Genomic DNA, 26,740 nt, shown 5'->3' with positions numbered 1-26,740 from the left:
CTGCAATCCAATCCATAAATTATCATCTAATTGTCTATTTTGTAAACCAACTATTACCTGACTTTTGGTCATCTGTCAATGTCTCAAATGATTTCTATTGCAGCCTGTACTGCAGGAGCTCAGAAAGCAAAACTCGGACCATTCTGAATGGTGAGTATTAATATGAACAAAAGCTTCATTGAATTGTAGTACCAAGTACAAGTGCTACTTATGGTTGAAATAGAATGCATAATCTATAATCTAACCATGGATACATTGGAGTTCAACCTCTAACAAACTCCTAACTATCCTTTTTCACTAATGAAAATCTTACATCACAAGTATTCAACTAACTTTCTATTTGAGGAAAGATTGTGTCCTGGGCTGGCCGGGAGAGCCAACAGGCCCGGCCCAGAGAAAGCAATGATTCTTTCAATTTCTTACGTATGCGACATACTATCTTGGAAAAGAGCATAGGAGATCCAGAACCAAGATACATTTGACAACTCCTTATATTTCACGCCTTAGAGATAACAGGTGGTTACAACTGCTCCTCTATATAAAGGGAGAGAGCGCCATTCTCAATTACACAAATTCAAATTAAAATTTCATTCACTCTTTCTTCACCTACTGATTTGACTGTCGGAGTGTTAACCTTTTAAGTCATCTCCTCTGTCATTGCACCAGAAGTTTAAATTCGGCTTTGCACATTACAACCACCATTCTCCGATAAATTCTAGTTCCATAACAGAACAGTGATGTTGTATGTTGAAATCGGGTTGCATTTTTCAATTTTGGACATTCTAACGTCGATTCATCGATTTGAAGCTCTCTCAATGTGTCAGATCATAATTCATGAGATCGAACCTCAAATCTCGGATCCATTATGAATTTCAAAATTACCAAACCTCTAATCTCCGAATCTTATGATGATAGCTAGATCTAAAGTCACTCGCTTCGCAGCAGTCAAATCGCGAGAAATTAACCACCTCTTCCTTCTCAAGGCGGCGCAGATCAAGCCGTTATAAACACTTTGTTGTATCTAGATCTACTACAATCTTTGCAGATTACGGAATTTTATTTGCAGTTCCGATAAGACAAGCCTTCTCTCAGACCTCTAGTACCAACACCAACCTCTAGAACTAAAGCATTACCTGGTTTCCAACGGTTGCAGGTTAGTCTTGGAGTATATGCAACTAATGAATTGCTGAATAGTATGTACAACATAGTTCGACAACAAAATTCGCAGAAGATATATGGACAAAATTTTAGAAGAAAGCCTACACAAGGCGCATCTGAAAGGGTACACTGTGCAAGAAACCGTTTTTAGGAGAATCCAAACTATCGTTCCTGAGCTAGCCGCTTCAAGGAGAGACGAAGCTCTAAAATATCTAAATCCCAAAAAGAGAAAGAGATGTCAAACTCCTCTTCAAAGCCCCATGGTGTAGCTGCACATCCCTAGGGGGAGTTGGTTGCATGTCCTTATCATATGTAGGGGAGCATCCCCGATACGGTTAATTTGCTGCTTTTTTTCTATTGCTTTCGTTTATTGAGTCTCTCTTATGATTGCACATCTTTTAAATCAAATTTGAAATTGATTCATTTTTAGCATGCATAAAATAACGGTTATGTTTGAGTTGATCAAGATGTCTTTAGTCAAATGCATGAGTTTGTGAAATAAAACTATATGTGTTTGATTCAAGGTAGGTGCAAAGAACAATCTCAAAGTACCTTTAAAATCATAAAAAATTGAGTTTTTAAGTGTTTGATTCGAATCAATCAAATACACTCAATTTGGTTCGAATCAAATCCAACACGGGTGAACAAAAATTTTCAAAACCATTTGATTCGAATAAGGATTTACACATTATTCGAATTAGAAAATCTCTTGTAACCTCTGTCCAATTTGATTTGAATCTCACTTTGCACATGATTCGAGTCACACAGTTTTTCAACATTTTTCAAAGGGCCTGGAGCATTTGATTTGAATCATTGTATGCACATGATTCGAATCACGGGGTCCTTGATTTGAGTCACATATTGCACTTGATTCGAATCAACTGAAAATGGGTCAAAAGTATGAACTGTTTTTATTCCATTCACTTGCTCGCGTGACTCATTACATGCATTGTTCTTGATTAGAATCTAACCAACTTGTGCCACTTTTTGTGCTTAAACTCAAGCACTTATAAAATCTTTTGTTAAAACTTTTTCATAAGTGAAATTTCATATTCAATTGTAATTTTCCTGTGAAATTAACTCTCTCATTTTGAAAAGTTCAAAGTTCTTGCACTTGAATCTTTTTCTTCTTCAACCTCAATTATTATTTCAGATCTTGGTCATGAGAGATATGTGATTGATCAGGAGAGATGATGTCTTGAAACTAATCGTTCTTGGGGACTGTTTAAAGACTGTTCAGGTTATTACAAGATTGAGAATTTGTCGTTGGTGCTGACAAATTTTGGTGAAAAGAAGGAGGTTCTTCTCTTCAGATTGCCTTAGTAGTAACAGTATAGAAGGTTACAGATACGGTGGAGCTCTTGTCAAATCTTCAGACAATTCACCACTGAAGGAATCGGTAGGATCAAAGGGTCGATTGCTAAAAATGAAGGCTTGGAGCAGAATTGGTGATATTGGAAAATTCTTGAAGCGCCGACCTGTCGTGGCCTAAATTTTACCCGCATTTTTCACTATCTTAGTTCAGTTGGCAGCTGGGTAGGGATGTTAGGCGCAAGGTCGCGAGTTCGAACCTCATTGTTGTTATTTTTATTAAAAGGTCAAAAGTCAACAAAAAGTCAAATGTTAATTTTTTGAAGTTACTTTAATATCATTTTTTGTTTTTTTAATTAGGCATTTCTTAAATTATTGTTTTTCATTTTTTTTATTCATATTTCATCACAAACATAATCAAAAATCACAAAAATATAAAAAATCAAAGTGTTTCTCGATTTGTCATTCATGATTGGTTGCAATTTAACATCGTTGTTTCTTATTGGTTGCAATTTGTCATCCCATTTTCTGATTGGCTGCAATTTGTCAGCTTCCTGATCAAGAAAAATAAGATGTTATCGAATATGATTTTTTCATTTGGGAATAATCTGATCTAATTTTGATTAATGTTCATTTTATTTCTTTATTTGTTAACCTAATTTTTAATTATAAATAGAGTCTCAATTTTCACACAATTGGTCACACAAAGCCAGTCCCAAAAATACTTAAAAAAAAAAAACAATAGACATATTTCACGCAGTAGCCTCCAATACCCCCATCCTTCTACCATCCATGACCAATTAATCACTAACATCCATAGTCGTTTCAAAATCTTCTCTGAATCCCATCATACAACTACCCATCTCCTTCAAGAACCTCACTAACCTCCATTAACCAAATATCCACCACCATAAACCAAATAACCAACACAAACCATACTAACATAAGACAATTCGAACTTCCATACACAATCCTTCATTATTAAGCTACTTTCTTCATATTCAACTCCATTAACATATGCAACACCACTCACAACCATATCACAAATAAATCTCCATCACCTCCAACCTTCCCTCAAGCTTCACCATCAAACATAAATCAAATCTCAACCTCATACTGAGATCATCATCTTCAAGTGTTCACCCCAACAAACATTTCCATCATCAATATTTATCTCATCACATTCTTCACCAATGATTAACAACAACACCAACTAACATTCATAACATCTCATCATACAAAACAAAAAACATGCAAAACACAATGAAAAAGGAAGGGCATATATAAGAAGACAACAAAAATCACATAGAACTAAACGTCACAAACACTGATGTAGAAGTCACGCATAGCTTCACTGACAGCCTCAGTCGCGAATTCGAGCCCCTTATAAAACAGGAAATCACCGACAACGCCTGCTCCGATGATACGGATCCCATTGCTGACCCAATTACTCAGCCCATTGTTAGCAATACTAGGCCCAAGCGTACTAGGAGAATTCCAGCAAGATTCCAAGATTAGATTTAGTTTAGTGACTCAGCATATCTAGTGAAGATTTGCATATCTTTCTGTTAGCTTATTTTCCCTTTTCTGTTAAAGCATATTTTATTCTCCTATGCTATTGTACTAAGCTATCCATATATAAGTTTGTACTCTCTTTTATTGGAATACAATGAAATAACTCTTATTCTATTCCTCATTCTATTTTCTACTTAAGGAGATCATCAGTCCTCAAATTCTGAACCGTATCATTGGTGCTTTCATTGTGTGTCCTCACCTCCAATGACCAACAATCGCCCCCACCTCCTCCACCTGACCGTATGGATGAACTATCCCGTCAAATATCCTTCCTCACCACCTAATTTGAAGCTATGAGCAAACGGTTTGCGGAGTCGTCGTCCACGACGTCTTCGGGTCGTTCCACCGCATAATCTTCCAACCGTCCTCGCCTCAAACTCGACGTCCCACGCTTCTACGGAAACGACACTCATGGTTGGATTTTCGAAATCTCCCAGTTCTTCACGTATCATCAAACACCAGAAGAGGAACGGATCACAATCACGTCCTTTTACCTTGACGGTGCAGCTCTTGCTTGGTATCAATGGATGTATCGGAATCAACAAATCGCGTCATGGGCTCAATTTCTCACTGCACTTGAGACAAGATTTGCACCATGGCGTTCGATGACCCGCGTGGAAACCTCTTCAAGCTCACACAATCCACCACTGTGGCTTCCTACCTCACTGAGTTCGAAGCTCTTGCCAATAGATTAGAGGGACTTTCCGTTGCCAATCTACTCAGTTGTTTCATTTCAGGTCTCAAAGAGGAGATCCGAAGGGAGGTGGTGGCCCAATAACCAACCATCATTTCTCAGGTAGCTGGAATCACACGTCTTCAGGAAGACAAACTGCAAGATCTGGCTCGTGAGTCACAACCCCCCTCGTGGCAACTGTCGTCGAACATTAAACACCATTCAAAGGGACCACCGATTCTCCTTCGTCGACAATGACCCCTAAGTCTGCTCCCGACATCCTTCCTACACCTCCGGGAAAGCCACGATTTCGTCATCTCTCGGGACCTGAGATGGCTGAAAAACGAGAAAAGGGGCTTTGCTTCAATTGTGACAAAAAATGGTCATGACATCATAAATGTGGTGCTCGCATGTTTCTAATGCTTGCTGAAGGTGATTCTGACTTTCATGTGAATGGTGATCTGGAAAATGCGGTGGCTATCCTTGACCCAGGTGATTACGGCGAGTCTGAAGGTGTTACTCAGGTTGTTCAATTGAGTTTACATGCTCTCTCCGAGAATCATTCCGCTGATACTTTTTGGGTTGTTGGATATATTGGGTCACAACCCGTCCGAGTGTTGGTGGATGGGGGTAGCACCCACAATTTTATTCAAGCTTCCATCTCTTTGAAGTTGGGCCTGATCCATGAATCAACTAGCCCATTTGCTGTTTTGGTGGGTAGTGGACAAGAGCTAAAATGTTCTCAGGTTTGTCCCAAAGTCCCTTTAATGATCCAACATCAATTGTTTCATCTGGACCTCTTTTCATTGGAATTGCGTGGGGCTGATGTGGTGCTTGGAGCCCAATAGTGTAAGCAGCTGGGGCCAGTACTCATGAATTACAATACTCTAACCATGACGTTCTTCCAAAATAATACCTGCGTTGAACTTAAAGGAGACTCACCCACTCCTACCATAGGTCTACATCAATTCCAGAAAGTAGCTCACTATGAAAATCCAGCCTAAATCTTTTCCCTCCACATATCAAACACTACACCGGAACCTCAAACACTTTCCCATGATATCAGTCACCTAAATCCCCAATTTCGATCCCTCCTCTCAAAATATCCTCACCTATTAACTGAGCCTTCCACACTTCCCCCAAAACACCCCACTGACCATACTGTCCCCCTCATTCCAAATGCTTCACCAGTAAATGTTCGTCCTTACCGATATCCTCACTCCCAGAAACAAGAAGTTGAAAATCAGGTGTCCAAATTCCTTAACATTGGGTGGATTCAACCTAGCACCAGTCCTTCTTTCTCTTCCTCTATTTTATTATTTAAGAAGAAAGATGGGTCATGGCGTATGTGTGTCGATTATAGAGCCCTTAATAGTCTTACAGTGCGTGATCGCTTCCTATTACCCACCATTGATGAGTTGTTGGATGAGCTGGGCCTTGCTCGTGTATTCTCCAAGCTGGATCTTACTTCTGGTTTTCATCAAATTCGAGTGGATCCTCAAGACATACCAAAGACTGCTTTTCGCACACACGACGGACATTATGAGTACCGCGTGATGCCTTTCGGCTTGTGTAATGCCCCTTCGACTTTTCAGGCCACCATGAACGACACCTTCCGCTCCTTAGTCTGCAAGACTGTTATTGTTTTCTTTGACGATATATTGGTGTTCAGTCCTACCATGGAAGCTCATTTTGACCGTCTCTCTGAGGTATTCACGATGCTTGACACTCACAAATTTCACTTGAAGGCTACCAAGTATTCCTTTTGTCAAACTCAAATCTCCTACTTGGGTCATATAGTTGCCAATGGCATAGTTGCACCAGACCCTAACAAGATACAAGGGGTGTTAGAATGTCCTGCACCTAAAACAGCCAAAGGCTTGCGTGGATTTTTGGGTTTGTCGGGCTTTTATCGTCGTTTTATACGAAATTATGCAAGTCTAGCACATCCCCTCACCGAGCTCTTGAAAAAGAACACTTTTGAATGGTCCATTAGTGGTCAGCAAGCATTTGAGGCTTTGAAAACTGCCCTTGCCACAGCTCATGTCCTATCATTGCCAGATTTCACCATTCCGTTTGTGATTCAGACGGACGCTTTAGGACAAGCCATGGGTGCAGTGTTACTTCAGGGTGTGCACCCTATTGCTTATTTCAGCAAACTGTTTTGTCCTCGAATTTCCAAAGCTTCCACTTACATTAGAGAGTTACATGCCATCACTAGTACTGTGAAGTGATGGAGACAATATCTCATGGGCACCTTCTTTATTATTCAAACTGATCATCGCAACCTGAAAGAGTTGTGGACGCGGGTTATTCAAACCCCGGAGCAACAGTTTTATCTCTTCAAATTGTTAGGCTATAACTATGAGATTCAATACAAACCAGGGAAGTCCAATATAGTGGCCGATGCCTTCTCACGTTGCTTCGAGACACCTACAACTGAGCTACATCTTTTGTCCACACCACAATTTCTTTTTATTGACGAATTAAGGAAAAAGTTGTCTCAAGATGCACCCTATCTCGAGCTATGTAACAAGTTCAATTCTGATCCCTCTAGCTTCCCTCTTTTATCCATGTCTAATGGGCTGTTATTAAAAAAAAGGGAGAATTTGGTTACCCTCTAATTCACGTTTCAAACTCCTTTTGCTAAAAGAATATCATGAAACCCCAATTGGAGGACATGCTGGGGTAGTAAAGACCCTCAAGAGACTCTCTGCAAATTTTTATTGGGATGCAATGCGAAAAGACATCAAAGATTTTGTGGTACATTGCATTGTTTGTTAACAGACCAAGTACATCACTACTAGGCCTAATGGACTTTTACAGCTTCTGCCTATTCCAACTAATGTATGGGAAGACATTTTTGCTTGACTTTGTCACCGATTTGCATGTTTATGGAGGATATTCAGTTCTATTCGTGGTGGTTGACAGATTCTCCAAGGCGATACACTTGGGAGCCCTACCGTCTCACTTTACAGCCTACAAAGTGGCTCAATTATTTGTGAATATGGTTTGCAAGCTTCACGGTTTACCTAAGAGTATTGTGTCCGACCGTGACCCCATTTTCATCAGTAAATTTTGGGTTGATCTGTTCAAGTTTAGTGGGACTTTGTTGAGAATGAGCTCTTCTTACCACCCGTAAACTGACGGACAAACTGAAGTCACTAATCGTACCATCGAACAATACTTGCGTGCTTTCGTACATGACAAACCATCATTGTGGCACAAGTTTCTACCTTGGGCAGAATATCATTACAATACTTCCTTCCATACTTCAGCAGGCACGACTCCGTATCAGGTGGTTTATGGGAAACCTCCTCCCACCGTTCCTATGTATGTGGTGGGTGCATCAGATATAGCCGCAAGTGATGTTATGCTCAGTGACCGAGAAGAGGTTTTGGAGCAGTTGCGTGTTAATTTGGCCAAAGCTCAAAAACACATGAAGAAGGTGGCAGACAGTAAGAGGCAAGATGTGGAATTTGAGGTGGACTCTTATGTCTAAGTGAAACTCCAACCATATAGGCAGTCCTCTCTATCCAAATCCAAGTACAATAAGTTGAACAAGCGTTATTATGGCCCCTTCCGCATCGTGGAACGCCTGGGCCCAGTGGCTTATAAATTAGAACTCCCTTCTTATGCCAAAATTCACAATGTCTTCCACTGTGCTCTGCTGAAACTCTATTTGTGCCCAATTCCACCAGCATACTTTTTGCTGCCACCGGAATCTGTTGATAATCACCCTGTGATTACACCTTTGGCTGTCCTGGACTCCCGAGTTGTTATAATTAATGGAAAGCAGCAGCAAGTTCTGGTTCAGTGGCAAGGCTTACCTCCTGAAGATACCTCATGGGAAAGTTGGAATGAATTGCAACATTGTTATAACCTTGAGGACAAGGTTGAATTTGAAGGGGAAGATAATGTTACGAATCCCATTGCTGACCCAATTACTCATCCCATTGTTAGAAATATTAGGCCCAAGCGTACTAGGAGAATTCCAGCAAGATTCCAAATTTAGATTTGGTTTAGTGACTCAGCATATTTAGTGAAGATTTGCATATCTTTCTGTTAGCTTATTTTCCCTTTTCTGTTAAAGCATCTTTTATTCTCCTATGCTATTGTACTAAGTTGTCCATATATAAGCTTGTACTCTCTTTTATTAGAATACAATGAAATAACTCTTATTCTATTCCTCATTCTATTTTCTACTTAAGGAGGCCATCAATCCTCAAATTCTGAACCGTATCATCCGACGCACACAAAGTCTCCCGATCTTGAATCTGGTCACCCTCTCTTTCGCTTTTCGCGCCATTGATAAGTGTCAAATATGTGTAAATTCCCACTTAAAAACTTGGCACTTTTTAGCTCCATTTTGCATTTTCAATTATCGTTTTCCCCGAGTTTTGCTAGAATTTATAGTTTTTAGTATTTAGTAGTAGAATCTTTGATTTGTGAGTTATTGTGCATTAAAGTGTTAGATCATGCTTAAAAGAATAAGGCACAAGCCATGGAAGAGAATGCACAAAGCAAAGAGGTAAAGAAGTTGCCCCTCAACTGTTTCGCTGGGAGAACCAGGGGCAAACCAGGAGCGACGTCGTCGGGCGAGCTCAAGGCGGGAAAGGAGCGAGCTACATCAGAAGCATTGTTTTGGCAAATATGGGCTTGTCTGCTGGGCGAGCTTGTAGCGAGTAATTCACCAGGCAAAACTTCTTTTCGTAGGGCGAATTTAGATATTTTGTTCCAACTTATGAGTGTCGTGCGCATGCAGATGTTAGTGGCAAGTGACTTTTCGCCTGAGCATATTTTGTATATATAGTGTAAAATCATATTTTGTTGAGAGCTTTTTTGGTTTTTAGGGTTTTGGAACCTGAAACCATTTTGGGAAAGTGAGTTCCTTGGGAAACAACAAGAGAATGGTGCATCTTGAAGAATTGGAGCGGATTTTGTATCAACCGTCGAGACATCACGGTAGATGTTTGTTTTTTTCATGGGAGGCACATACACTAATTTGTAGCGACCTTTATTTTCAAGGAGATTAATTACTTGACCCTAACCTTCAAGGTTACCTTTCTCCACCGTCAACTTTTCAGAGAAGTGAGTGATGAGTTCGTCCTTGCAACGTGATTATTCTCCCCCACATTTACAACATTAGAGATTTCAAGAGCTTGGAAAGAAGTTTCCAAAGCTTCCTTATCGACTTCTATGTATGGGAATGAAGACAAATGGCTAACCAGCAGGTCTTCTTCGCCAGATATGACAATTAGTTTATCTTTGAACATAAATTTCATTTTTTGGTGCAAAGTGGACGTGATTGCGCCAGCAGCATGTATACATAGTCTTCCTAGCAAACATCCATAACCTAAAAGGATATCTGAAAGACGAGCAGGTCAATTTCTATTGGTAGATCTACCTCTCCGACCACGGCCCTCTTGTGTCCATCAAAGGATTTTACTACCAGTGTAATAGGCCCCATTGATGCTCCCTCGAAAGAAATCTTTGTCAATGTAGACTTAGGCATGACATTTCATGATGAGCATGTATCTACCAAAACTCGGGAGAGAAACAATTTTAGAAAGGTTTAGCTCTTTACTAGAATTTCACGTGATTTGCTTTTGGCAGAGCATAGCACCTAACAGGATTCGAACTCAAGACCTTGAGAGGAGCACACTCTCAAGACCCAAGCCTCCACCGCTAGACCAACCCTTGAGGGTTGATGGCGCAACAATTGCTACATAAGGTGATGCATAGTATGGTACAGACATAGCATATTGCTGATACACTAAAGGCTGTTAAGGTTTCCTTCGGCAGGATCTTCCTCCACCAATAAAAATGGCATTAATCTCTCCTTCCTTTTTATTCTGAAAATTTCCAGAAAACTTGTTTATTCTACTGGATACATACACCATTACCATGTATAATTTTTAATCTCTTTTAATTATGTTATTTTTTTATATGGAGTTGGTGTGCTTGAATAATCTAAGTAGTATTAAAATTGAAAGTTCGTATCGACCTCAAGAAACAAGAGATTGGACATAAGACTCATAGTTATGACTTATGAGTATTTGATGAGTATTTTTGGATTGGTTTTGGGGACTTTAACCCGGGAATGTAACCATGAATTTCACCCAATATACATACAAAGTTTGATCACTGAAATGTTTTATAATAAGCCACTTGTATTTATTTTTTCATTAAACCAATTAATAAGCATGGAATGTTTACAAAAGTATTAAAATTTTAAGTTTAAATATGTAATTAGTTTTCTAAATATACTATAACTAATTAACTAATTTTAGAGAACAGATAAAGTAGGTTATACATTGTCAAACTTGAAACTGGCCTAGCAATTTGAAAGAAAACTCCTCCACCTTTCACTCCCTTAATAATTGGTTGAAAAAATCAGACCCTGTCTACTTAGTTGCTTAAGTAATGGATCACAATCCAAAACCATATTATATATACTCATAACATGTAATCTCAATCTCATCTCTCACTCTCATTCTCACAATCAATATTCAATTTTCAATTTTCAAAATGTCTTCCTCATCCACAATGTTGCTCTTATATTCCCTACTAATAATGTTGTTACCTTCATCTATAACATGTTTTGACATAACAAATTTTCTGCCCCATTACCCTGCATATCGCAGTTACAGAAACTACATTACTAGGAAGTTACAGTATAAGGCTATGCCTCCTTTTCCTGTTGTATTACCTATTCCAGTTCCGGTTCCCGTGGTTTCTCCCGTGCCTGTGGTATCACCAGTTCCAGTGCCAGTAGTTTCACCAGTGCCGGTAGTTTCACCAGTACCAGTACCAGTACCAACTCCTTTTCCAGTACCGGTGCAATCCCCGGTGCCTGTAGTTTCACCAGTAATCGCAGAAAATCCATTTCCAGCACCGGTAGCCGGACCAGCTGGTGCTCCGGGGCCGGCATTATCTCCTATGAGTCCAGATGGTGCTGTGGTGGCTGATAATCCCGGAGAAGGTCCCAAATCAGGGGTGATAAAGTCTGATGTGAACAAAGCTGTATCTCTTTTCCTAACCTTCTCCACGATCTATGCGTTGATGTCTAGGTCCATGTATATTCATGATTAGTTTTACACCGTAACAGGTATAGGACTATACGCACAAAATTCATTTACAAATACAATATAATATTCATTGTCATTTGTTATACTTGTTTGGGAAAATGCAATCACTTGCATCATCCCCAAGTTCATACAAGTTTTGAGTGTTTAAATATGCTTCCTTATGGTTAAGGCATGGAGCAGTAGAGTCGGGAAGCAAAAAGATCAATAATTTGTAATCATTTTCCCATACACTTCTGATATAAAATGAGTTTTTTTCTTGAAGAATTACGATTATGCTTACGTTATCATGAAATTATTACTATACTTGGATTGTTTAAAATCTTTTTGTGAAAGTGTAAGGACAGATATATATTTACATACTAATAGTGTGCTCTATTAAGCCAATTCATATGGTAGTTGTGCAGAGACATCAGATATTTCGATCAGATACTACTAGTGTGATACAGTTTGAGTTGTAAGAGAGAAAGCTCATATGTTTTGTCTTATTAACTACTTGTACTATATTTATTATAGAGTGATAATAAAAAACTAGGCCCCAGCAATGGTGGCAATAGGATTGAGATAACTAACTGCTGTACATGAGCAGTTAAGTTTATTTATTTGTGTTTGGTACTTTACGAAGTGTGATTTGAAGATTGGGATGAATTGGACCATACAAAGACTCTCCAGAAAGGACGCTTGTTGTGATGGTGGTTGCTGTTATGTAAAACTTCAGTTTCTGTTTTCTGTAATATTTCCCACATGACTTGTACATCCTCATATTCACAAGTTTGCACATCATCCCTCAGCTTCACCAGTCCTGCTCCTGTTGCATCACACAAACAAACATGTCAGGACCCTCAAGAAGCATCAATTATTAGTATGGTGTAACAAAAAAAAGGTAGTGTCATTAAATTATAGAAGGTGAACATAGGATAGGACACTTTTCGAAAGCATTAATTCCGTGTCTAGGGGTCATATTTAGACTTTGACGTTGCTTTCAGGGCACGATGAAAGTTGCACTGAAAAAGATGTGGATCCTACTTTCTCTTTCGTTGCCACAACCACAGGGCACTGACCAAAGGATATAGGTTAGTTAGTTACTACGCACCACTTGTGTATGTATGTATGTATCTAAAGTCTAAACACTATGATTATGATGGCTAAATAATTAAATAAAAAAATTAGTATATGGTTTGATATGGTTGGTGGAATTAAGTAACCGAAAGCAAGATAAGTAAATATATTGACAGATATCATAATAAACATGGTTGGTTAACCTAATTTAAACCAGTCAGTCTATTAATTTTGTCATAGCAGCGCAGATTATTATTATCCGTTTGCCCGCTATTTTTATATAATATTAATTACAAATTACATATAGCAATTGAATTTGCGTTGGGTAAATAAGAATTCTCAAATTTTTAATATGTCAGAATAATAATATGCATGTATAGGGGAAGGTTGATGGTTGTTACCGTTTTTGCGGTGTTTGATGCGAGTGGAGAGAGCAAGGCAGAGACGCTTGACAGGGAAAATCATGGATTGCCAGATATGCATGAGTTTGTTGTTTTTGAGAGTTGTGGATGCTGCTGCTAGTAGAACAGTCTTCTTCTTGTTCTTGTTCCTTTTTCTCCGATGAGGAACCAGAAATAATCTCTTTAACCCGGCCAGTGCGCCACTGATCTGATCAATCGATCAGTTTTGGATATTCTCTTGTTTTGTTGTCTTGTGGTGGTGTTGTGTAAGAAAGATGAAAGGACACGGATTCATATAGAGAGTGAGTGTTTGTGTTTGTTTATGAATGAATGAGAGGAGAGGAGGCTAGTAACTAGTCTAAGCTATTTCTCTTATTTCCTTTCCTTTCCCACTTTTTCCACATTTATGTCTTAAGTTAGCAACATAACACAAAGTCAGATCACCGACACGTGATCTCTACTTTTTATTATTTTTTATTTTTATTATTATTGTTCTCTATAAATATATATTAATCCAACTTGTCATCCATCCATGTATAAATTCCCACCTCACTTTATACTTGTCACTCTCCTTTAACGTTTTCTTTCACCATCTTACAAATACTTCTATAGATTTTATACATTATTTTAATCAAGTATAAAATTAAATATTAATAAATATTTTATTGCACTTAATTTAAATAAGTAAATATTGTATTTTATTAATAAAAAATTACTAGTAGTTATAAATATAACTATTGGTTTACATTATTGTATAAATAAAAAAAGATGTTGCCACTAGGTATGAATTCTAGACAAGTGTGTCACATTCACTTAAAGCAATTAACACATATTAGTTGAGGTCACATTTACTTAACGCAACTAACACATGTCACTTGAGTTACTCCACCTATTTATAAATATTAGTTGAGGTCACGTTTACTTAACGCAACTAACACATATCAGTTGAGTTACTCCACTCATCTATAAATATTGTATTGTTGAATATACATATTTGTTTTTTAGTTAGTGATCGTACCTGATCAGAATGGATCTTCGTGGCCTGCAACTACTTGAACTTCAGAGAATAGGGGTTTACGTGCAAGGTACTCCCATGTCAAAGTAAGAGAAAGAGAAACAGAGTGCAAGTACAGCAGCGAAGTAAAGAATGAATACATGACCCTCTCGTGCGAGAGGGTATTTATAGCCCCCAACGCTAGGCCAAGGTCCCCACGTTGAGATGGATGTTCAAGCCCAATATGGAGACTTTCGGGGTTACGTGGGTAGTGAAGACCAGCACGTGGTCTTCACCCTGGTTGATTGCCCCGAGAATCCAGGGAAACAAGGACCCGTTATTCTCGGAGGGCAGAAAACTGAGTGATCATGGAGGTGTGGGCGTATGCATCCCTTGTGCAATGGTCATCTTTAAATGCTATTGGTCCTTGAGGGCGAATTTGGCCCAATGGCTCCTATGCTAAATTGGGTCAGCCCGACAGTGAGCCAGCTCAGCCCAGTCTAGAATATGAGCCCCCAAGTCGTTGCTCTTAGGCGAAAGAGTAATGATTTAAGATCAGCGAAGTCGTCGGGAGAGAATATCTTCCCATTATCAACCTTTATCGGGGCCTTCATCGTCAGTCAAGGTTGAAAGATCATCGTAATTATCGACAAATTTTATGGACAGCTGACGGGGAAGTACCAAGAATGTCAAGGATAAAGGGGGTGTTCAGACGCCTGCTCCCGACGATGCGAGCACGCTTCGTGCAGCCAATTCACTTTCGACCACTTTCCCCAGAGTCACATTCGTGACATGGGGCCCCAACCTCTAACGGGGTGCTCATGCCGCATAAAGACATGAGGATCTACTTGTCTTTCCCGGGCGCGCAGTTCCCCATGTACGAGTTTGCCTTCAAGGAGGTGGGGATGCGCCTTCCCTTCACTGATTTCTAGGTGGGGTTATTTAAATCACAAAACTTGGCGCCCTCTCAACTTAACCCAAACGCGCCCGCGTTGACGCAGGTGTTTGAGCTTGTTTGCCAACATCTTAAGATTACCGGCAGCCTTCCTTTGTTCTTCCGGTTTTTTCATCTTCAGCGCCAAACTGTCGAGGGTCTTCAGGCCTGGGTTTCCTTCAAGCAGTCTCTGTCCGGGAGACTCTTCCAGCCGTACCCGGAATCTGTCTGTACCTTTAAGTATATGTATTATGTCGTGCAGCCTATCTCTGACGCGACTGCAGATTTTTTGTACCCCCATTCGAATGATATGGTGGATGGTCGGGAATACGTAAGGCTTACTCCGAAATTTACCCTTGAGTGAAAGCTGAAACATTAAGAGCAATGGACTGATCATTACATAGCAGGGTGCGAGGAGTTGGATGCTTAAGACAAAACTGCCCACGAAAAACTAGTGGTCTATGTTAGGGGTTTTACCCATGCTAAATGCGTAGATTCTGATAACAAGTTTATCTTCAATGCGGACGGGGAACATGTCTATGCCACCCAACTGATATATACGAAGATGCTCCTCGTGTGCCCCACTAACGAGGATTCTTTGAGATTACTAGGTGGGGATGTGCCCCTACATGGTATGTGTCGTTCCGTCTTATATTTAGGCTTTGATTGTTTCTTTTGGATTACAAGACGGATGTCGTCCCTCGAAGAACGCGCACTTAGGTTAAAGCCCAAGGTTGCTGGCGCCAAGGCCAAGAAAATTCCAAAAGGGGGGCTTGTTGCTCAAATCCACGAGTAGGCTAAGCTCGATTCCCATATCGGCAGTACTTCTTCTCCTCAAAGCGGCCAAATCTCTATTGAATAATTCGCAAAAAGGAAGCGTGTGGACGGGCCCGACGGCGCGGCCCCTACAGATAAGGGGAAGATTGTTGGGGAGACCTTCATACTCCATCCTTGCTATCATAAAAGGGGAATTTCAACAGGGATAATTCCTTAGGTATTCACAAGGGGGACGTGAAAGCCATAAACCTCATACTTACGACATATACAAACTTGATGATTAGAGTGTTTGTAATACACCACTTACCACCAATATTAAAATACAACAATTATTATCAAGAAATCAATCATCATTGTCATCAATATCATCACCACTTGAAGATTTATATCATTTTGGATATGTTAGCCTACTGAGAGGTATTTATCCTTATTTGGTAGTTATATATTATAGCTACACCATTAATTCAGACTAACCCTACTAGTTGTATCAATCATCAGTAAGAGGACAATACAACTTCACACACACTTTTTGTCTCAGAATCAATGAAAAAAACTATGCAAGGTGTGCATTTTATTATTGGTTAATATTATTATATTATTCAATATTATGTGTTAACGTTTTTGGCTAAGAGTGGAAAATGGGTCTAGTCTGCCATACATACCCATTTTTCTTGCAATTTTTTGCATAACAGACCAAGATTTTAGGCTTGCATCATCTACTAAGCTTGCTCCGGATTATTTTTTTATGTACCTTTTGGCAAGCACAAGCATTATATGACGGATGTAGATTCAGGCACAAATCTACATATGACTAAATGGGGCAGTTGACCCCACATCCCAAATTTCATTTTAACTATTAACAAGGTAGTTTGATGTTTGACCCCACTTAATATATATTGATGCCCCATTACATAGTGCTACTAATGAACATTATAGTCATTCTATAATTTAATTTAGTTAATCGCAAATTTGTAGGCATAATAAAAATTACTTTATAGTTATAATATATGCTATATATTATAGTTTTGGTTAATCTATTTCAATTGTTAAATGCATAAACAAAAGCTTTAAGTAGATTCGTCACTGTATAGATTTTTGCCACTTTTAGACTTTAGAAGTGTAAAGTTCGTCTCAGGGCAGACCAATTTTTTTTGTCAACACCATCTACTATATTTGTCATGCACCGTTTTATTTTTACAGACATTTGTAACATCAACATATCTGTTTGACATCCTTAATTTAGACCTGTACATATTTTTATCATGAATGTTATGTCATTTTTATATTAATTTATTAATAAAAAAATAAATTATATACTTAAAAGATACTAGTATTCAAGTCAAACTCAAGGTACTATTGAAATTACAAAAAAGATAAATATATAGAATGCATTGAAAATAAGACAAATTCAAAATTTTTATATATAAAAAAAAAAGAAAATCTACTTTAAATAAATACTATAAAACAAAAAAAAATTATATATGTTAAATCATAAATTTAGGCCCATCTTAAACATTAGTGTCCAAGCCCAATTAGCACTAGGTTTAGTTCAGCTTACATGCTCTTTTCATAGCCTAACGAGATCTTTTGTAATATAAATATATGCTGGCACAGCCACAAATGCTTAATGGAAAATACACTGATAATTTTCTATTCAAATTTTATTTCCAATATGCATCCGCTGACATTTGTCAACATGGTATCAGAAGAGTAGATTACTCTGATTTTTTTTCACTCGTTCTCGTGATCTTATCACATCTTCTCTGTTTCTCTTATCCGCCTCTGTTCATTTCACGTGGATTCCTTCTTGTTCATCACCATTACCCTGTGATTCCTTCATCTTCTTGCTTGTTTTCTTGCTATCATCGTTCTTGTTCTGTTTTCTTTCTCCTTTCTTTTTCCACCTTGCGTCGCCTTCATCTCTCATGGAGTCGGACGATGAAACTCCCACCCCAAAGACCACCGATCGCAGCAACCCTAAACCCAGCCATGGTAACAACAACCGAAACTATCAAACAGACATGCTTGACCCATTCTTTATGCACCCCAGTGATAATCCCGGCCTTTCCATCGTCACTCCCTCCCTCAACAACAATAACTTTCATTCTTGGTCCCGATCCTTGAAACTTGCTCTTCGATCCAAGAACAAACTAGGCTTCATCGATGGCACTCTGCTCCGCCCTCACTCCAATGATTCAAAATATCTGGCTTGGGATCGATGTAACAATATGGTTATGGCTTGGATCACAAACTCTATCGAAAAAGAAATTTCGGAGAGTGTGTTATGGATGGATTCCGCCAAAGAAATCTGGGACGAGTTACAAGAACGCTATCATCAAGGCGACATTTTTCGCATTTCTGATCTCCAAGAAGAAATATATGCTCAGCGACAAGGTAATCAGAATATCACCCAATACTTCACCACATTAAAGAAACTCTGGCAAGAATTCGACAATCTACGCCCTATTCCCCAATGTAGCTGCAACCCTGTATGTACCTGCACACTCACTACTACTATCAAATCCTATCGTGATAATGACTATGTCATAAGATTCCTCAAAGGTTTGAACGATTGCTATGCCCCTGTTCGTGGCCAAATCATGCTCATGTCACCCTTACCACCTGTTAACAAAGTCTTTTCCCTTCTCATTCAACAAGAGAGACAAATGGCTCAACCCATTGAAGAAGACAAAGTGGTGGCTAACATTTCTAAGCCCTACAACAAAGGTCGTTCACCTGAAAATCAAAGCAGAAACAACTCTCAAAACAAAACCAAAGGCTTGAAGATTTGTTCCCACTGCAATAAACCCGGCCACACAATCGAAGTTTGCTTCAAAAAGCATGGATTACCTCCCTACTTAAAGAAGCCTCATATAGCTAATGTTTCCTCTGAAGAAGAACCACAAGAAAGCAATGATGACAATGGCCAATCAAGCTCTCACTCTGTGCTAACAGGAGACCAACAAAAGGCATTACTTGCTCTCCTACAACAAACAATGTCATCCTCCACAAACTCAGTTCAACACCTTCAATCTTCTACATCAGGTACATTACCTACCATTCTATCTACTAATAACATTAGATCCACTGATTGGCTGCTTGACACAGGCGCCACCGATCATGTATGCCATTCTAAATCTTTGTTTTACTCTTTACATGACATAAATCCCATTCATATAAAACTTCCCAATGGCAACATGATCACCACTAATCAATCTGGATCCATATGTTTTTCCACAGCTCTACACCTTCAAAATGTGCTATATATACCTAGTTTTTTTACCAACATCATATCTGTATCTAGACTATGTAAATCTCTAGATTGTACCCTTCAATTTACTGCCACTCACTGTCTCATACAGGGGACCCATACCCTGATGAAGATTGGTGCAGCTAGGATACACCACGGCCTCTACTCTCTCATTTTACCTACTGAACAAAATGTTCAAACCCCTAATCATGTTCCCCTTCCCCATAATCACATGTTAAATAATGTCTCTCTCTGGCACAGTCGGTTTGGACATCCTTCTTATGAAACTTTACAACAAATTAATAAAGTTTTTCCTTTACAACATTTATCTCAGTCTAAATTGCCTTGTGATACTTGTTTTTATGCAAAACAAAAACGCATACCCTTTCCTAACAGTTATACTAAAACTGATAATTGCTTCGATTTAATTCACATGGACATTTGGGGTCCTATTTCCACAACTTCTACTTTAGGGCATAAATATTTTTTAACTGTCATTGACGATCACAGTAGATATTGTTGGATATTTCTAATGAAAAATAAGTCAGAAACATCTTTGTTAATCCCCTCCTTTGTTAAAATGATACAGACACAATTTAGTAAAACAGTTAAGACCATAAGGTCTGATAATGGCCCAGAATTTACCTTAAAATCCTTCTACCAATCTCTGGGCATAATGCATCAGACCTCATGTGTCTATACACCCCAACAGAATGGAATAGCTGAACGAAAACATCAGCATCTCCTTGGGGTAACTCGGGCTATCATGTTTCAATCCCATACTCCTAAGGTTTTTTGGTCTTATGCTTTAAATTATGCTGTTCATATCATAAATCGCTTACCTACTAAATTGTTACATAATGATTCTCCCTTCTACATCATGCATAACAAACTGCCTGACTATTTATCTATCAAAGTGTTTGGTTCACTTGCATATTCTTGCACTCTTCCTGTTAAAAGAACTAAACTTGATTCTCGATCTCGAAAGTGCATTCTTCTTGGTTTTAAAACTGGTGTAAAAGGCTGCATTCTTTATGATATTCACAATAAATCTATCTTCATATCTCGTGATGTGGTTCATCATGAAACTATATTCCCCTTCACCAAAAATGCCACCTCTGTTACAAACACTACAAAACCAATCCATCATCCAAATTTTGATGACACTTTTGATCAATTCACATCTACACCAGAAACTACTACTCCTATCACAACAATTCCCCCCAACACACCCACTTCCATTGATCCTCCTAACAACACTGCACATACAAACTCTCCAACTCCACCTCCCCCTCCCACTGCCACCAGACAATCATCGAGAATTCCTAAACCTCCATCTTATCTCAGAGATTATCACTGCTCTCTCCTCACAGGTTTGTCTAATTCTCCACCATCCACTGCCACAGGTAACACTCCTTACCCTATTGGTAATTTTTTAGATTATGGTAATTTATCCTCTGCTCACCAACTTTTTAATTTAAAAATTTCCTCTATCAAAGAACCTAACAGTTATGCCATTGCTATGCTTGACCCTAATTGGCAACAAGCTATCCAAAAGGAGCTTCAATCTCTCAATGATACCAATACATGGGAACTAACTACACTACCACACAATAAACGGGCCATCGGCTGTAAGTGGATTTTTAAACTGAAATATCATCCCAATGGCACCATCGAGAGATACAAAGCGAGACTTGTTGCCAAAGGTTTCAACCAAACACATGGTCTTGATTATTTAGAAACCTTCAGCCCTGTTATCAAGATGACCACAATTAGATTGTTGCTGTCCATTGCCTCTGTACACCACTGGCATGTTCACCAACTAGACATCAATACAGCCTTCCTTCATGGTGAACTTGAGGAAGAAGTATACATGAAATGCCCACCAGGATTAACTGCTGACAAAAACATGGTTTGCAAACTCAAAAAATCCATTTATGGGCTAAAACAAGCAAGTCGACAATGGAATCACAAACTCACTCAAACTCTTGTCCACGTAGGCTTCACACAGTCAAAATCTGATTATTCCCTATTTACTTTTAAATTTGACTCTCTTTTTACTGCTATTATTGTGTATGTCGATGACCTCATGCTTGCAGGAAACAATTTGCCTCACATCAACCACATAAAGCAACTGCTGGATACAAAATTCAGCATAAAAGATCTAGGTTTCCTAAAGTATTTCCTGGGTTTTGAAATTGCAAGATCGTCAAAAGGCATAGCCCTCTGCCAACGTAAATACTGCCTAGATCTACTTGAAAACACAGGTCTTCTAGGGGCAAAACCGGCCTCAACTCCAATGGATCCTTCACACAAAATTGATGACCTCACTGAAAATACCCTGCCGGATCCCACACAATACAGAACACTCATAGGTAAGCTCCTTTACTTAACTCACTCAAGACCTGATATTGTCTTTGCTGTTTGCAGGCTCAGTCAACACATGGCAGCCCCCACTGCAACACATCTACAGGCAGCCCAACGTGTCGTCCGGTACCTAAAGAATGCTCCTTCTCTTGGCCTGTTCTTCCGTTCAGACTCCACACTTGTCCTCACTGGATTCACGGATTCAGATTGGGGAGCTTGCCCTCGCACAAGACGGTCAACTACAGGATTCACATTCTTCCTCGGCAGCAACGTTATCAGCTGGAAAACAAAGAAACAGCTTGTCGTATCTCGATCATCCTCCGAAGCAGAGTACCGCGCATTAGCCAACACCTCGTGTGAAGCTCAATGGCTTCTGTACCTCCTGCAAGATCTTCAAATATCCCATCCTCAACCTGTCAACATCTATTGCGATAATCAAAGCGCCATCCACATTGCGACCAATCCGGTGTTCCATGAACGCACAAAGCACATCGAAATGGACTGCCATCTCGTTCGCGACAAACTCCAATAAAAAACAATACACCTTATGCCCATCAACTCAGAAAACCAAATCGCTGACTTATTCACAAAACCACTACACTCTGGTCCCTATAACATTCTTGTTGCAAAACTAGGATTGTACAACATCCACTCCAGTTTTAGGGGGGGTGTTAAATCATAAATTTAGGCCCATCTTAAACATTATTGTCCAAGCCCAATTAGCACTAGGTTTAGTTCAGCTTACATGCTCTTTTCATAGCCTAACGAGATCTTTTGTAATATAAATATATGCTGGCACAGCCACAAATGCTTAATGGAAAATACACTGATAATTTTCTATTCAAATTTTATTTCCAATATGCATCCGCTGACATTTGTCAACAATATAAACAATGAAATTAAATTTATTAAATATTGATACCTTCAAACATGTGATTTGTCGCCCGAACTATTAATTAAGTTTGTAATAGATTGAAACTAATAATATATTATTATAAATAAAAAACATTACAACAAAATAATAAATAAATTAACACAACATAAAACATAGTTTATAATAGATTGAAACTAATAATATGTTATTATAAATAAAAAACATTACAAAAAATAATAAATAAATTAACACATGCAACATAAAACAAAGTTTGTAATAGATTGAAACTAATAATAGGTTATTATAAATAAAAAAACATTAAACAAAATAATAAATAAATTAACACAGCATAAAACAAAGTTTGTAATAGATTGAAACTAATAAGATGTTATTATAAATAAAAAACAATAAATTAACACAGCATAAAACAAAGACGGAAAACACCCACAGCAAAGTAGCAATAGAACAGAAGCGCCGGAAAACACCACATTAACGTAGTAATAGAACAGAAACGACGTCAAAAAATGGATTGTTGCTGCCCGGGATCGAACCGGAGACCTTTTGCGTGTAAAGCAAACGTGATAACCACTACACCACAGCAACTTCGATGTTAATTCTTCATTTCATTCCTTTAAATATGCTTGTTATATATTTGACACGTTTTTCGTTTTTTGATTTGTTGTCTATCTATCGTTTGCTATCCTTTTATTTTAATTATTATTATTATTATTATTATTCCTTTACTTTTGAAGCAACTGGGCATAATTTATTTTGTGAGAAAAGAAATAGAATAATTAAAACACGTGGCTCTAAATATGTTGTCCTCATAGTACTTTCTTGCCTGCTATGCTATTCAGTATTCATTAATTCATACAAACATTATATTAGTAACTATTATTCTCGTTAATATTAGTCTTTTTTTAAACATAAAAGTGGTACCCATATGTAAATCAAAAACAATTACAAGTGCTTCGGGGACCAAACCATAAACATCACCCCCTACCCAATTTACTCTATTCCTATTCAAATTCATAATTATATAATTATTAGGTAAATTACCCCTCTGTCGTTTTATTAGAATATATATTTTAAGTTTTTTTAAAACAAAAAAATGATAATTTTAATAAATTAAATTAAATTAGTAAGTAAAATTTAAAATATTGTGATATATATATATATATATATATATATATATATAATATTAAATTTTATAAAAAAATATAATAAATTTCTTAGATTCGAGAGTGCATATAAATATAAATTGTAAAATTTATAAATATTTTGAAGTTAATTAAGATAATTTTTGTCAACTTTAAAATGTTTAATCAATTTAAATAATATATTATATTTGTTTATAATATTGCATAAATAAAAACTTTAATTATATTTTAGTTGTTAGTGCAATTTTTTTTTTATATTTTATCTATTTATTATTATTTAAATTTTTAATTGTAACTAACTCATTTGTGTTATAAATTTTTAATAGACATTCAATTCACCATGCTGTAAAAAAAAAAATATTTTGGAATCAATTATACTGTAAAACTATATCAATCAACATTGCAGCCATTCATTTATTATTTGAACTATAATTTATAAAAATCAAGAAAATCATTTATAATATATGTTAATGAATATCAATTACAATTTTAGTCGATAAAGTGATATGTTATAATATAATAAAATAAAAATAAAAGAGAATTGTTAGGATGGTTAAAAGACATGAATTATGGTGTGTCTCTCCCAAAGATGTGTTGCTTTTAAAGATAGTTCTCAAGCGTAAAAATGCTCCTCATTTGACTCTCAAATTGTAACAATAAATGGTATCAGGATTGGTTTCGAGTGAAAAAATCAGCTTACTTGTATCAATATTCCATGCAAGTGTATGTGGAAGAAAGCGCTTCCACTTGAGCATTGTGGATAGACTCACACTTAAGAGGGAATGTTGAAAAAAATTACAAGTGTATATAGTGTGGGAAAATTCTATTGGGTAGGAGGTGGTCCGTTGAGAAAAGTAAGTGTATGAGAATGAAATAGCTTCCATTTTAAGGGGAGCATTGTGGATATGACAAACGTGACTAGTGTGAGAAAGTCTCATATTAGTTAGGAATGTGGAGACTTGAACATTTATAAGCGGGAGAACATTCACCCATCACCTTAATGTTTTTGGAGAATATGTAGTGTCTCTCACAAAAGCGTGTTGCTTCTAAAAGTAGTCCTCAGGCCGATTTTAAAGCTAGATTTGTAAGGTTGAGTTCGGTCAAACTCAAATATGATATTAGAGCCTATCAATGAGACCATAGACCGTTCACCATTAATATCCACACATCAAACTTAAAAGAGTTTTGTACATGAGGGTGTATGTTAGGAAGATCTTAAAGTCCTACATTAGTTATAGATGAAACATTAAAAGAATTTATATAGAGTGACATCACTCATCTTATAAGTCGATTTTGTAAAGTTAGGTCAAACTTTAATAACATCAATCATTACTTTATGAGTATAAACAAAGAAATATTCACTACCATGAAGTGATCTTAATATTTAAATTGTATCGATGAAGTTTTAAAATATGTTGAATTATTATTTTTATTTTATATTAAGGAGAGCACAAATTGAACAATTTGTCAAGATTTTCTTATGAATCATATAATAAAACACTAAATAGTATTACATATATGCCTGTAACAAAGTAAACCACATATTTCAAACAATTCATATACATGAATAAAATCAATGGAGAAAAAAATAGTATATAAGAGATGGAATATATTAGCAACCAAAAAAAATTATGAATGTGTTGTTTAATCGTTGAAAATTTCATAAATATCCAATTCACACTTAGGTTTTTTCAATTAAAAAAATTGTTTTATGATCCTATGTGATTCAACTTTTTTTGTTGTTGATAAAATGTAATACAAATCTTAAAAATTCAAAAATAATTATATTATAATGTTTTAAGTCATCTATATTTAAAATAAGTAAGGTAAAGAAAGACTGAAAAGACAAATTTTCAAAATTATGACAATATTTCTACTTTGCCATAAAATTTGTTTTTCCTTCAATTGGTTTTATATTAATGGTAAATTCAATCACATCTAACGAAAAAATGTAATATATATTGCATATATAAAAATTATTAAATATAAAATTAAATAGTAACACGACTAACCTGTCAGAATTAAGATGTAAGTTCATTCGAACAACAAAGTATATTGAATGGATTGTAATATTATTTGTGTTATAAAAAAAATAAAACTTTGAGGATTTGCATTAATTTCAAACATTTGAATGCTATGACTCCAAAGGATGAATACCCTATGTCAGTGGCATAGATAATCGATTCGGTTGCGGGCTTTGAGTATCTTAGTATACTCAATGGATATTTCGGCTACAGACAAAATTTATTGCCAACGAAAAATGTGCCAAAAACCGTCTTTCAATGCCCTGGGCACTTGCGAATGATAGTGATCTCTTTTTGCTTGAAAAATGTTAGGGCAACTTATCAAAGAGCAATGGACTATATTTTTCATGATTATATTGGGACACTCATGAAAATTTACATAGATGATATAGTCATCAAATCTGTGTCAGGAAAAGGTCCAGTGGTGATTGGCGCTGGACTTGGTAGGGAGAACCACGGTTCGATCCCCCGCAACTGCGATCGGGAGGGGGATGGAACCACTTGATGCCAGAACTCGCCCCCGAACCGGACTAAACCGGTGGTATAAAGCCAAAAAAAAAAAGGTCATATAGACCATCTTCGACAATTATTTAAAAGAATGAGAAAACACAGATTAAAGATAAACCCTCTTAAATGTGCCTTTTGTGTGCAAGGTGAAGATTTCTTAGACCATCTTCAATGGTAGTTTTTTATATTGAGTTCTCCACCTGTACCATTAACTTAATAATTAAATATTTAAAAAGTTTGCCATGTCATAATAGAGTTGCATTACAATGCAACAACTAAAAGATTGTAGTACCCAATCAAATCAAGTTATGAGGTAAAGTTGTGAGACCCATATTAAATTTTTATTAAAATTAAATAAATTGTTTTAATATGATGTGGCTTAGTGGGTCCTATAAAAAACTCAAATGTAAGTTGCACCATTGGAGATGCTCATAGACTTTATGATCACAAAAAGAGAATCGAAATCAATCAAATTAAGACCAAGCCCATGGGCGGAGCCAGCGCCCGGCTAGGTAGGGCAGCTGCCCAGGCTCCGCTGACTACGCATTCACATCTTGCAAACAAACACACCTTTATTTTCATGATTCT

At 37.3% G+C, this 26,740-nt stretch overlaps 1 protein-coding gene and 1 non-coding gene across 2 annotated transcripts; both read right to left on the bottom strand.

The window, feature by feature from the left end:
- Positions 1 to 12,117: 12,117 nt before the first annotated feature.
- Positions 12,118 to 13,482, bottom strand: LOC131648290 (uncharacterized; the record flags this gene model as incomplete). Its single annotated transcript, XM_058918072.1, has 2 exons — positions 12,118 to 12,613; positions 13,266 to 13,482. Coding segments are annotated over 2 exons (408 nt in total), but the record flags the coding sequence as incomplete, so codon positions are not given.
- A 9,509-nt stretch (positions 13,483 to 22,991) lies between these two features.
- TRNAV-UAC (transfer RNA valine (anticodon UAC)) lies at positions 22,992 to 23,064 on the bottom strand. Its single transcript has one exon. It is a non-coding gene; the product is annotated as a tRNA-Val (tRNA).
- Positions 23,065 to 26,740: the final 3,676 nt, after the last annotated feature.

Source organism: Vicia villosa, linkage group LG2 (genome assembly GCF_029867415.1).
Source record: "Vicia villosa cultivar HV-30 ecotype Madison, WI linkage group LG2, Vvil1.0, whole genome shotgun sequence".
NCBI classification, from domain to species: domain Eukaryota; kingdom Viridiplantae; phylum Streptophyta; class Magnoliopsida; order Fabales; family Fabaceae; genus Vicia; species Vicia villosa.
This window is presented reverse-complemented; position numbering and strand designations above follow the sequence as displayed.